Source organism: Artibeus jamaicensis, unplaced genomic scaffold (genome assembly GCF_021234435.1).
Source record: "Artibeus jamaicensis isolate MK-2021 breed Jamaican fruit bat unplaced genomic scaffold, CSHL_Jam_final scaffold_1689, whole genome shotgun sequence".
In the NCBI taxonomy this organism is placed as follows: domain Eukaryota; kingdom Metazoa; phylum Chordata; class Mammalia; order Chiroptera; family Phyllostomidae; genus Artibeus; species Artibeus jamaicensis.
In genome coordinates, this window is record NW_026522029.1 from 308274 (window position 1) to 322201 (window position 13928).

General features: G+C 42.8%; 1 protein-coding gene across 12 annotated transcripts in view; it reads right to left on the minus strand.

The window, feature by feature from the left end:
* The window catches only part of PDE4DIP (phosphodiesterase 4D interacting protein), a 200672-nt gene that overhangs the window by 144212 nt on the left and 42532 nt on the right, over positions 1–13928 (minus strand). For all 12 annotated transcript variants that reach the window (XM_053656061.1, XM_053656051.1, XM_053656056.1 and 9 more), the window contains exons 2-3: positions 6978–7033; positions 2162–2313 (exon numbers count right to left, since the gene is read on the minus strand). In XM_053656061.1, the coding sequence (XP_053512036.1) occupies positions 2162–2313; positions 6978–7033 (208 nt within the window). The remainder of the gene's footprint in view (positions 1–2161; positions 2314–6977; positions 7034–13928) is intronic.

Below are 13928 nucleotides of genomic sequence, written 5' to 3' on the forward strand. Positions count from 1 at the left end.
TATGAGACATTAGGTAAGTTCTGTTGGCACTCTTTGTGTCTTTATTTCTCATTTATAAACTGGGGTGATAATCATGCTTTCATCACAGCGTCGTCAGGAGGATTAGAGGAGGCAATACTGCACATGCTCCAAACAGTACCCGACACACAGAAAGTGATCGAGTTCTGTGAGCTGGTATTAGGTGCGCACTGCTCTGGTCTCACTCAGCCCGGACACGCTGGGGGTGGGGTGGGAAGGAGTGGGTACTGTAATCGGTGAGAAAGCCTACAAGAAGGAGTTTTTCTCCAGCATTTATGACAATGGGACTGAACTCTGTGACCCTGAAAGAGTCACAATTCCTGAGCCCTGGTAAAAAGTGTATCATAGTCTTGTTGTTATTTATTTACTGCTGGACACACAAGGGAGGGAGATTTAGAATAATACAGGGTTTGGCAGAAGTAAGGCCTGCTTGAGTGTGGTTGGCAGGGTAATACTATGGGTATAATAATTTATAGTTTGATTTGAACGTTTCACCTAAAATGTCATGTGTACTTGAGTGTGATATTCTTATGTTAGAGAATTACACGTAATTCTCTACGTGCTTTTGTAGTAAAAATAGGGGTATTATTTGTGCTTTTGTAGTAAAAATAGGGGTATTATTTGTGCTTTTGTAGTAAAAATAGGGGCATTATTTGTGCCAGACCCTGTATTTCCTATGGGCCTTTTCTCTCCATCCTGGCATAGTTTCTGTCAGTGGTTCCAAGCATTGAGAAGGAAAAACTAATCAGAGATATTAGACCTCGATGTTAATAGAAAAGGACTTAAAACTCCACACCTGAGAGTCAGGTGACCTCTGCTGTCCCCAACTCAGCCCTTTATCTTCTCTCTCCCCTCGGCATCTGGCTATTGATTCTATCAGCAGAAGTGGCATTCCTCACTTCTATGTTCCCAGTCAGCTCTCAACCAAAAGGAACACGCGGGCAGACTGGCTTTCAGAGAGCACCCCACCCAGCTTTGAGGGGTGCAGCAGCTCTGCCGCCCCTTCTGTGTTGGAGGAGACTCTAAAGGCGAAGAAAGAAGAAGGCGCTGGCGTGTTACCAGCCCCACCCCCACCCCCAGCACCACAGCTGTTCAGAGGTTGCTTCTTCAAAAACCTCTTAATATTCCTGCAAACTCTCTGTGTCTTAAAAAAAACCCACCAGTATCCATGACAACTCTGTGTAAAAACAAAACAAAGCCAAGAATAGGCTGTTTAATTCTCAGACACACATGATATGGAGCATCTTCTTTGTCCCCAGGAATATCTGGCAGGATGCACTTTAGGTCCTAGTGAAACATTTCTATTTACAAACTGAGGGAAGATGCGGTAAGCCTATGTCAACACTGCTTTATTGACCCTGCTTTGAAAACAGAACTTTATTATTTTATGTCAGAAGCTGTCAATTCAAGAATAAAAGAAATGCACCCATCTGAAAATATATTTACACAGTACTCCTGTGAGGCCTGATGCCTGGGTAACCCCCAGGGGGCACCAAAGAGCTACTTCTATTTTTAGCAAACGGGGTGTAAGAAATCCTGGGTGCTCTTTGCAGGCTATCTACGTGTCAGTAGCTGAGTTCTACGGTACAGCCTTCCTGGGAGCGATCCAGAGCGCAGGGAGCTGGCGACCTGCATTACATTGTCAGTAATTTGCCTGCGCCCAATCTAAGGATAAACATATCAAGACGCAGAGCAATTCAAGAGTTGAATCAGGAATTTCGAGCCATGATGGCAGATTCTCACTGAGAAGCAAATGGCTGTGGTTGAGCCACCACACACCACAGACAGCATCCAAATTTGTGGAGTCATCCATGCCAGCTATAGAGAACATGCTGCCAGCCCACTGGACCAGGTTCCCAGATGCCACTTAAACTTCCTGAATTGATCAGAGAAGCAAACCAGGGATAAAAACGGTAAGACAGCAGAATCACTGGTACAGGCAGTTGCCCACAAACCACAGTGCACAGCACGTAGCTAACAGTGCAGATGCTTATTGGGACACATGCTCATAAAAGAGACACCATTATGGTAAGAATGCCCGCAAGCCAGAGCAAGCCACGGATCATATTTCATTAAGACATCACTGCTGCCCCCATGGTATTTCCTCTCATTGGGATAGCAATTACCCACCCAGGGGACTTACCTTCTCAAAGTCTCGAAGAGCCTGGGTCTGCACCTGAGGGGCTTTTTCAAATGCCCTCAGGTAATGTGTCTGCCCAAAGGGGACCTTCTCTCCACTTCTCCAGGTCTGTGACTGCACTGGAGGGCCTCGGTCTTTAGTGTCACTAAGAAAAGCTGCCAGTGAGAGAGAACAGATGTTACATAATGGTGGCATTATGATCTTTCTAACCCACATCATCCAGTGGAATTTGATTTTTGCAAAATACAAGCCAATTCTTGGCCACACAGAAGCAGTCCACACACACAGTAGCCTGAGACAGATCTTATTGATAATGGCCCCCACCCAGTGAAACACATCAGTTACACCCAGGCCTCTTTGTAATCTGATGTTCCTGCTTCTCTATGGAGAAGTGTTTGTTTCTCCACCTCTTGAATCTGGACTGGCTGCATAACTTGCTTTGCGCAACACAATATGATGAAAATGCCACTGTGTGAATTCCACAGACAAAAGCCTTGAGAAGCCTTGCATTTCTGTTCTGACCTTCTTAGAAACCCAAGGCCCCCCTGCTGTGAAGTAGTTCTGTCCACCCTCCTGGGGGAGTGAAGGTCAGGTACAGGGGGAATGAGCATGCTCAGCTGACAGCCCCTCACCAACGACCAGACACTTGAGGAAAAAGCCATTGTGGACCCCTGGCCCCAGGCAAGATGTCAGAAGACTGCAGTTAAGTCTGAGTGAGACTTCACAGTCTCACTCAAATGTGACTGGCAGACAAAAAGCCCAGTCTGCCAACACACAGGACTGTGACAAATAACAAATCATTGTTTTAAGCCCCAGGTGGACCAACGTTTGCTTGTATTTCAGGCTCATGGGCCACACCATCTCTGTCACAACTAAAAGTTCTGCCTTTATCACTCACTCGAAGTGGGCATGGGTAATATGTGAATGAATGAGCGTGACTACGTCACTATAAAACGTTGTTTACAAAAATTGGCAATTGGCCCACGGGCCATTGTTTGCTGACCCTGTGTTAAGCCACTAAGTTTGTCACATGACAAAAGACAATTGAAACATTTTCTCCTTTTTCTTAAGTCAAGCTATTAGCAAAAGGTTTTTCTACAAATCTCTCTATAGAGAATCTTTCAGGTTCTCATTTAGAAACAACAATATTTGTAACAACCAACATCTTTAACTGGCATTACAGGTTACAAAATAGTTTCCATGAATTATTTCATTTGTAAAGGTAATGCTTCTTAGGCAAGTGTGTATATACCCAGGAATGCAGACATTATTAATAATTATTTCTACTGTTTTCTGTATCTTTGTTAACTTTAATAAAGGCATTTCTTCTGATTCAAAAAATTATTTTTAAAAAGAAAGAAAAAAGAAAGTTATGTGGTCCAGATCCCGAGAAGCCCTCATGAGAAAGGGGCCTATATTTATAGCATAGATGTCTTAGGGTGTCACAGCAGGCGATGACAATAAAAACACTTTCCATTTGTACAGCATCCTTCAGTTTACCAGACACTTTCGAGTATAACATCTTATTTGATTCATACTAATCTTTTGTGGATTAATGTTGAGTTTGGTCAAAAATTTTTCCAGACTCTATTGAAACATCATATGATTTTTTTCTCCTTTTTTTTCTGTTAATGTGAAGAAGTTACTTTGATTTTTTTTTTAATGCTGAGCTAACTTGGCATTATTCAGGTAAAGCCCACTTGGTCTGATATATTATTCTTTTTATATATTGCTGGAACAGATTTGCCAATATTTTATTGAATTTTTTTGCTATTGTGTTTATAAGAAATATTGGTCTGTTGTTTTCTTATAATAGCTTTGATTTTAGCATCATCAAATGAGATGGATCTTGTTCAGTTCTTCATTTTCTGTAAGACTTTGGTGTTATTTATTCCTTATATGTCTGATACCATGAAACCATTTGGGCCTGGAGTTTCTCTGTAGGAAGGTTTTAAATTATGAATTCACATTTCATATTTGAATACCTACTCAAAGAAATATGAACTCAATCTCATAATACCTATTCAAAGAAATTGAATTAATATGGTATGGAACTGTCATATTTTCTATTTCTTCTTGTGTCACTTAAGGTAAATTGTATTTTTAAAGAAATTTGTTCATTCCATCTAAGTTTTAAAATTTATTACCATGAAGTTGTTGATAATACTCCCTTAATATCCTTTTTAATGTCTGGGATCTGTAGTGGTATCTCATTTTTCATCCCTAATACTGGCTGTTATGCCCTCTTTTTTATCTTTATAAGCCCTACTAGGTTCTATCCATTTTATTAATCTTTCCAAAGAAGCACCTTCTGGCTTTTAAAATTTTCTCTGTTGTTTTTCTCATTGTTTCTATGAAAGAATAAAATAAATGAATAGATCAGTAAAATTAAAAATAAATAAAAGTACTACAACCAGTGAAATAGACTAATGTAATCCATTTTACTAACAAGTAAATAAAGGCTCAGAAAGATGGCTTGACCAGGATTACATTTCTGAAAAGTGGTAGAACTAGGTTCTCTCCACTCAGCCTTCCCAACAGTCTGCTACTACTGTGTTATTGTAGCATCCAAGGGGATTGTAACACATCAAAGAGTTAGGGCAAAACAGGCAAAGGGGCAGAGATGTTACCCTTCCACTAATCAAAGGAGGCATTGCTCTGGGAGAGGCTAGCAAAGGCGAAGCTGCTCCTAACCTTGTGCCTGCCTTTGCATAGTAACGATGTGAGAGAAAAAATTGGGGCTCACTCTAAGTGCAGCACAGAGAGGGCCTCAGAATGGGGTGAGTGTGGGACTGTGGGTAGAAGACAGAAAAATACATCTTTTCTTGGCTGACAGAAAGAAACAATGAGCCTTTATTATTGAATTTTTGTTTTTGTGTCAGGAAGAATGACAGTATCACAAAATACTGAGCTTCGTGGGGAGCATCCGGGGAGGGCAAGTGAGAGCAGAACGGGCTCCGTGAGCTCCAAGGAGGAAAAGTGAACTAGACCCAGGCACACAGGCGAAGGAGATCCTGAGGAGCTGGCAGTGAAATGCCCTCGCGTGCTCCTTTCCTGTCCTGTCTTTTCCTTTCCTTTCCTTTTCTTTTTTCTTTCCTTCTATCCCCCTCTTTCCTTTCCTTGTATATTCTTGTCTTCTCTGTCAAGAATTAACTGACCATATATGCATGGGCACCAAAAGCAAAGGCATCAAAAGCAAAGATAAACAAGTGGGACCACATCAAACCAAAACGCTTCTGCTGAGCAAGGAAACTGTCAACAGCACAGAAAGGCAAACAACGGGATGGGAGAGGATGTCCCTCTCTCCTTCCCTCCCTCTCTTCCTCTCTCTCTTCCTTTCTGCAAACTTGCCAAAAATAGTGCAAGAGAAAATACTTCAACTGACCTCTCAGGATTTTCTTAAATGCTCAGAAAAGAGCATTTTCTGCCTTAAAAATAAGATAGAAGAAGGAAAAGGAGGATTCATGTCCACTGACCTGGCCTGGTAGCAAGTTCAGAATAGGTTTAAATTAGCACAGAAATTTAAAGCAGGTTTTATTGGCACACAGCACAAATTATAGATAAAAGTGGTATATTTTCCATCTTCTATTGTCTTTGATTCAGCTTGTACAAAATAACTGTTATTCTGTTGACTGTATACCATTCTGTGATTGCAAATTAATAATAATGTTGCACCTCTTTTGTTGATATTCTGAGTATTTCTAAGTAAATGCAAATGTTTCCATGAAAAGAAATGAGAAAATTATTTCTTCCATACTTAGGTGACATTAAATAGGCTATTAAGTAGAAGAAAATTTGATAAACCAGAACAATATACTGCAGTTAGGTCAGTGGGATATGATGGGAAAAGACAAGCTTTTGAAGCTCGGATATGAATCCCAACTACTTGCTAATTCTAGGAATTTAGTCAACTCTCTCAATGCTGTTGAACTGCATTGCTGTAAAAATGGGCACAATGATACCTCACAGAGCTCCTATATGGAGTAAGTAGAATAATAAGTGTGAGCACCCAATCTAAAATCTTGCTTGTACTAGGAGTTTCTTCCATTCCATCTTTGCCCCAGTCCTGTAATCTTTACCTCAAAATGAAGAATCTTAATGCCAAAATGAGGATGGTAGGTCCTTGGAATTTGTAGATATAACATGCACAATTAAAAGTGTTCATGTGAAGCCACTCTGAAGTCCTAACACCTTCAAATTATAAACTTTTTCCACACTGTGAATGTGAAGCATCTGTGCGTCAAGGCTGGTATGAAAAATGCAAGTCACTGAGCAGAGTCCAACCCTTAAATGACTAAGTGTTGTGAAAAGCTGTCCCCACCAGAGCGCTATCTTCACATTGGTTTTGTAATGGAGGTGGATCCCTGGCTAATGTCAGGGCAGTAATGGCATGGTATTATTGTGACCACATTAATAATTACATTTACTGGATGCTTACTCCTTCACGAGCTCTGGACTAAGAGCTCCTCCCACTTAATCTCAATTCTTACACTGACACTGTTATTATACCCAGTTTAATGATCTATTACAGTCAAGATTTCGTGTTAGTGGCAGAATCTATTTTGATCATTTCACAAGTGACTTTAACCTTGCAATTACAGAACCATTAAGAATATGAAGCGTTCATACAAGTATTTCAGTTATGAGTCACTGCACTGTGCTGGGAAGATGAGGAATTATACACTGCGGTGGTACATGTGGAAATGCACAAAAAGTCTGAGGACATTGCCATGATGAATTGAAAGAGTCCATGATTCAAGGCATCTATGACCAGCAGGAAACCAAGAATTTACCAAGACAAGGCACACAGCTTCCTTACCTGCTGCAGGACTTCTTCTGGGCACCATCTCCCCATCATCCTCTGCAAAATAATCTCTGTGGAGAGAAACACAGAGTTCATGAGAAAACCTCTCTCCAAGATCCCCAATCCCTAGGGTAGCAAGACCACTACGTTCTATTTTCATTTATCTCTCTGCAAGTTTTCACTGAACTCCTGCTATGTGTCAGGGCTAGGGTTCAGTGCTGGAGGTCAAGACCAACCCCACAGGAGGGGCTCCTCCCCCCAGTGAGTATACCAAGGGATCGCCATCCAACAAGCAATTCCGTAAGTACTGAACTGCCTTGTGGCAAATGCTATGAAGGAAAATGAAGAGTGAGTTGAACAACAGAGAGACTCGGAGAAACTTAGAAAAGGAACATTAAAACTGAGATGAAAAGCCCTGGCTGGTGTAGCTCAGCGGACTGAGTGCAGGCATGCAAATCAAAGGGTCGTGGTGTGATTCCCAGTCAGGGCACATGCCTGGGTTGCAGGCCAGTTCCCAGCAGGGGACACATGAGAGGCAACCATACATTGATATTTCTCTTCCTTTCCCTTTCCCTTCCTCTCTAGAGATAAATAAATAAAATCTTTTAAAAAATGAGATGAAGAGAACGTCAACCAGATGAAAAATGGGAACAGAAGAGTATTTCATCATGGGGGGGGGGGGCAACAGCAAACAACCTGAGTCAGGAAGGAAATGGGCTTGTTAGAGAACAGAGAAAATCTGATTGCGACCAGACTTTGGTGTGGCGGGACGGAGTAAGGATATTGGATTTTATGTGAAGGGCAGTGAAGGATTTTAAATGAGGGAATGAATGGTAAATGGGCAGATTTAGATTTTAGAGAGATCTTCTAGCTACTGAGTGACACTGTGTGGAAGGAACAAGAGTGGGTGGAGAAGGCAAGAAATTGTGATGGTTTCCACCAAGCAAGAAGACAGCGGAGATGGAGAGAAGCAAAAAACTGATATGTTCAGAAAGTAGAACTGATATAGCAAACTTGTAAAACAGACCAAGCCTATTAACGAAAACATTAAAAACACCAAAACTGAGTAGCAAGAGGTGTGTATCCACTCAACACATTGAAGACCACCATTCTTAGCACAAAAGGGGGGAAAATCTCAAAATGTATTAACAAATACTTGTCGAGCGTCTACGTATTTAGATACAGTTTTAAGCAACTCGAATGTAGCAGTGAACCAAAATGCCTGTACTCACAGAACTTAGAGTCAGGGGAAACTAATAAGGAAAATGTGTCACTAGCAACTGGGAACAAGTGCTTTCAAAAATTAAAGTAGGGAATGAGGATAGGGGAGTAATAGGGGAGCAGAGGGTCCTGCTGAGAAGCACTAGCGGTAGCTATAGGGCATTTAAGGAAAAAGTCTTCTAAGCAGAGAAAATCAAATGCAAAGGCTCTCAGGAGGGAACATGCCAGAGCGTTTTGAAACAGCAAGGAGGTCAGGGTGGCTTCGCAGAGTGAGCCTGGTGTGAGTAGTAGGAGGTGAGGCCAGGGGAGTCATGGGGAGGCTGAGTGGGATCAGATTACATAGAACTTTGGGACATTTGAGTGACACTTCGCCACTGGAGTCTTGTGAGTCAAAAAGAGAGATAAAGTCAGTGATGCACTGTTTTAAAAGGGCTGGCTGCTGTTTTGACAACAGACTGGCTGGGTGGGGAAGGCAGAAACAGAGAGGATAGCAACAATCCTACAATGAGGCGCTTTCAGCATTTAGCCTATTCCTTAAATTTTGGATACTCCCAGCTGGTTGTTCCTGCCAGCAATTATTTTGGTTGTTCCAAAAATAATTCTGAAGACAGAGATTCAGAGGGCTTCTCTTTATAAAAGCCAGAAGACATTCACAGGATGGCCAAGGAGAGCCTGGATTTGTACAGAAATTACTGTTCTTTCTTCTCTGCCTTGGGTCTGGATCTTGGCACAAATCTTCACTTTGTTAAGTTCCAGATGGACGTGAAAGTACCAGGAGGGACACGTTGGTCTACACACAGCACCTGCCAATTCTTGATTATTCAAAATATCACCAGTTTGTAGTTCCTTCCAGGTCCCCTGCCTCTTTCCCTTTCCGCCTCTCGTTAAAAACTTTCCTAGAGAGTGTAACAGTTAAGAGATGAATGCACTACTTGGTGTTGAAACTATCAGCCAGAACAATATCTTAAAAATTTTGTGGGAATAAATCTTATCTTAGCTGCTTCTGGTCATGCGTTGGATGAATCCCTTCATGCCCCCCCACCCCCCCTGCAGACCGAGGTAGCCACCAGAGCAGGGTTATTCCCCAGGCTAAATCCAGCCCACCCAACATGTTTTATTTAGTTAACACAAAGTTGACCCATCTCTGACTTCTCTTGGAAATGAATGTGTCTAGCAGCACTGGGAGCCTGCCTCCCACATGGGGATAACCTACATGTTCTCCAGTTGGCCTCGGTCCCTCTCATGTCCTGTCTTTGTAGTCCCAACTCATGAACTCATTTGACACCTGCCAGGCCCCTTATAGGTCTCGGAGGAGACTACATACAGTAAGCCCATTAACTCGGTGCCCTTGGAAAGTGACCTCTCTATTCTTTCATTGATTCATCTGGGCAGGCAGCGAGCTCAGAGTGGATGCGGGTGGGGTGGAGAGGGGGCGGTATTTCATGGGGCCCATTTGTATGGCCCTGCCGTAATCTGCTCCTGATCTAGAGTGTGGAATCTTCAAAGCAAGGACCATTGAGTGAGATCCTATCTGGGAAGTTCCCTGGATCCTTGGAAAGTATTAAAATGGATTTTTATGATGAAGCATCTATTAGAACAGAATTACATAATTACTGCAGGGACCTATTATCCTAGTAATAGGTCAAGTACACACAGAGTTTCACTTGTGCCCTGACTTGTGTGGTTCAGTGGGTTTGGTGTTGTCACACAAACTTAGGGGACATCTGTCTGATTCCTGGTCAGGGCACACGCCTAGATCGCAGGCCAGGTCCCCGGCTGGGGGCGAACGAGAGGCCAGATTGATGTTTCTTTCTCATGCCAATGTTTCTCTCCCTTTCCTTCTCCCTCCCTTCCTTGCCCATTAAAAATAAACAAATTAAAATCTTAAAAAAACATTTAAAAAAAGGCAGTTCATTTCTGCTTTAAGACACAGTCTGGAGTAACTTATTGGCTTTAACACACAATTCTTTAATTTGTGATTATAAGCTATTATTAAAGGGCTTATAAGTCACTTTTACCTCTTCTGGGCTTCAGTTTCCTCAAATATTTGTAAAAAGGAAAAAAAGGTGCATGTATTTCTACAGCTCCCTGCAGTAATTATGTAATTCTGTTCTAATAGATGCTTCATCATAAAAATCCATTTTAATACTTTCCAAGGATCCAGGGAACTTCCCAGATAGGATCTCACTCAGTGGTCCTTGCTTTGAAGATTCCACACTCCATACAAATGGGCCCCATGAAATACCGCCCCCTCTCCACCTCACCCGCATCCACTCTGAGCTCGCTGCCTGCCCAGATGAATCAATGAAAGGATAGAGAGGTCACTTTCGAAGGGCACCGAGTTAATGGGCTTACTGTATGTAGTCTCAGGAGGTTTTAAAAAAAAATCACTCTAACTCTATTAACAGCTCAAGTTCCCTCTTATTGCCGGAGAGTAGGGCTCATTCAGCTGCTCCAAAAGGTTGGTAAGGAATCTGATGCTCCCACAGGGAAGGGGCTCTTAGTGAAGAAACACAGGGCACATGTCTAGGGGTTGCAGTTTGTGGCATCTGATCAACCAAAGTGCAAAGGGAACTGCAGTATAGTCAAGACAGACGCAAAGCTTGTCCCCCAACACACTCACACATACAAAAATCACACCCACAAAGCAGAAATATGTGTTAGTAAATTCTCTCATATTACCCAAGTCTGGAAAAAAAACTTGTATATCCTTTGTCCTAGTTTCTGAGATTCGAGTGTTTCTAGATTTCTTTTTTTTTTAACATGAGTCCACAAATGACCCATGCTCAGCTAGTATGTGGTTCACCAGAGTATGTATAGCTCTCCTGCACTGATGTGCATATGTGATCTTCCCTCTGAGATGCTTTTTTACTCTAAAAGTTGCTTTTCCTATATAAATGAATTATACTTTCCCTCAATGAGCCTCGTCCTTTTTTGTCTCATTAACTTTCACCAAGACACTCTTTTGCTCAGTTTGATCAACAAAAACTCTTCCAAAGACAGCTCACCCACCAGCTGTCCACCCACTTAATTTCTGCATAGAGTATTACCCACATTGTCACAGCCTGCTGATAAGTAGCTATGAAGACACTGGGCTCAAGCGACACATCGACATTCAATATATCCTATTACTAGCTTTTCCTACAGTTTTCCAGGAGTCGGTTAAGATATTCAGAAAACAATTGCTCCCCTCAAAGCCATCTGCTACACTCTGATACTCTGACGCTGTCAAATTGTGCTCTGATAATTTCATCCAACAATTTTTTTTAAGATTTTATTTATTTATCTTTAGAGGGGAAAGGAAAGAGAGAGGGAGAGAAACATCAATGTATGGTTGCCTTTCATGCATCCCCTGCTGGGAACTGGCCTGCAGGGAACTGGCCAGCAACCCTGGTATGTGCCCTGACTGGGAATCGAACCGCGATTGTCTGGTTCGCAGGCCCGCGCTCAATCCACTGAGCTACAGCAGCCAGGCCATCCAACAATTTTTTAAGTGTGGTAGAAATGTCACTTGTCAGGAATATCCAAGGCAATCAATTTTGCTTTGCTCAAAAATGGCCACTGAGATAGCTCCTTCCGAAAGTTGAGCAGCTTGCTGGTCCCTCTAGTCCGGTGTCTCCTAAAACTGTGGGGAGGGGTAGAAACTTCAGTCCTTCTACCTCAGCAAAGGGCAACACCACCACAGGGCCTGAGAGGAGACAGTTTCTCTAAGGTAGCCTTGGACGGTCCTTTGCAAACTGCCCATTTGGTATTATTGCCTTGTTTTGCCTGTGTAACTTGTGGACTGAGAAGAGCGATGGATCATGACAAAGGACTGACTATATTATTCATGAGCAATGGCAAGATGGTAATTGTGCAACTTCACCATCACAAAGCAAATCGATCAGCAAGTCTTCGAACAATATCAGATATTCGTATCTCTGTACCAGACTCCCTCAAACTACTTCTAAGGAGCTGTTGTCTATCTAGGCCCCATTACTTTTTCCTTCTTAGTCTCACCTATTAAGACCATTAATCTAGAGCTATCTCTTGCCATATGAGTGTCCAGACTTCCAAAGGGCTGGTTATTTGTTCGGGCCCCTCTCCCGGGCACTCGCACTCACCGAGGTTATTGGGTCACCACACAGGCTGGTCCCACTTGCTCACTCACCCCCCACCTGGCCTCATGTCTCTCAGCCTGGGGACCAAGGCCATCTCCCAGATGCATCTTTCCAACTTCTTTTTATATGGTTTTCTTATTATAAACAAAAATTCAGAAGGCGGGAAAACAATCTGCTACAACAGTACTTAGAGCAAAAACCTGGGCCTCCTGAGTGCTACGTTTAGGGTTTTCCGTTCCATTTCAGAAACGTTCATTGTGGAGCTGCTCGCACGGCAAGCAGCAGCACCATAAAAGTAAATGAGAAATACAGGCTGTCATCAAGGTGCTCAGAGTCTGCTGGGGGAGGAAGACAGGATTCAAAGGAATAATGGTTAGAGTAATAGATTTAAAACAGACTTCAGAACATAAATGAGATGACAGCGAATTTTGTCCTGATTGGTGGGGGACAGTCTGGTCTCAGAAATCTACAGACAACAGAGAACACTGAATCTAGGCCTTGAAGGGTGGGTATGGACACATAGGACGTGACAAATGTCCCAAAATAGGGGAATGAAAGGCATGCTCTGGGCTCATTTTGCTCCTCCCACCCTTGAAAGCACTGGCTACTCCTCAGCACCCCTCCTTCCAGCCTCCTTTGTACTTTCCTCTCTCCTCAATTCTTTTCCCCCCAAACCCAAACCCTCAGGTAGGGGGATCAAGGGGAGTCACGGGGGAAACCATTTCTTCATCTTCACTTCCCTCCTCAAGCGCTATAGCTTTACCTAACTACTTGGAACCCCCAAAGATGACTTAAAATAATGTCAGTAAGAAGGAACCAGGGCTAATTCGCTCTATCATAAGGATGCCCACCGATACAGACTAGCAGAGAACCCAGAGAAGTGAAGTAGCAGGGCATTTAGGATGGTGTAATTCTTATAAAATGAGGAAGCATGTTTCGATTTAATTTACACTGCTTTTCTAATAAACGCCCTTGATAAAAGGTGAAATAGGTAAGGGATCAGGCCTAGCATGGCCTTCTCAAACAGCAGCAGACATGTAGGACAGGAAGGCTGCTGAAGTTTGCTGTGTCTTGGGGTCCAGTACTGGGCACTGAGCCAAACGCACCACCTCTCTTAATCCCCGTATTCTCAAAGCTCACTCGACATGAGTCGCTAGATTCTGGTTCAAATGAGAGAAATCTTTCTAATGTTCAAAGAGCTACCTTCCCCATGTTTAATTTATATCCACACTCAACCATGGCAGACACAAAAGGGCCTGAAGGAGAAGGAGAGTTGCGGCCCGCACCTTCTTCAATATGTGACGCTTTGGCTCTGAGAATTTGTCAATGGCAGAGTTTCACACACAGTGCCAACTCAGAAACAAAGACATCCACCGGTAATACTCTCTGGACTGCCTGCACATGGCTTCACAGTTCAACATGTTTTATTACACTGGAATTTTCCTCACCAGTGACCTGGAACTGAATGACCAGCATCGCTATTGAGACAACCACCACCAGTGCTGCCGCCATAACTTCCTGAGTGCCCACTCTGTTCTCCTTCAATCCTCACAAAGTCTTGTAAAACACAAACTGTTACCTTCAGTTTTATAGATGAGGAAACGAGCGGCCCAGAAAGATAAAGTAATTTGCCTAAGATTATACA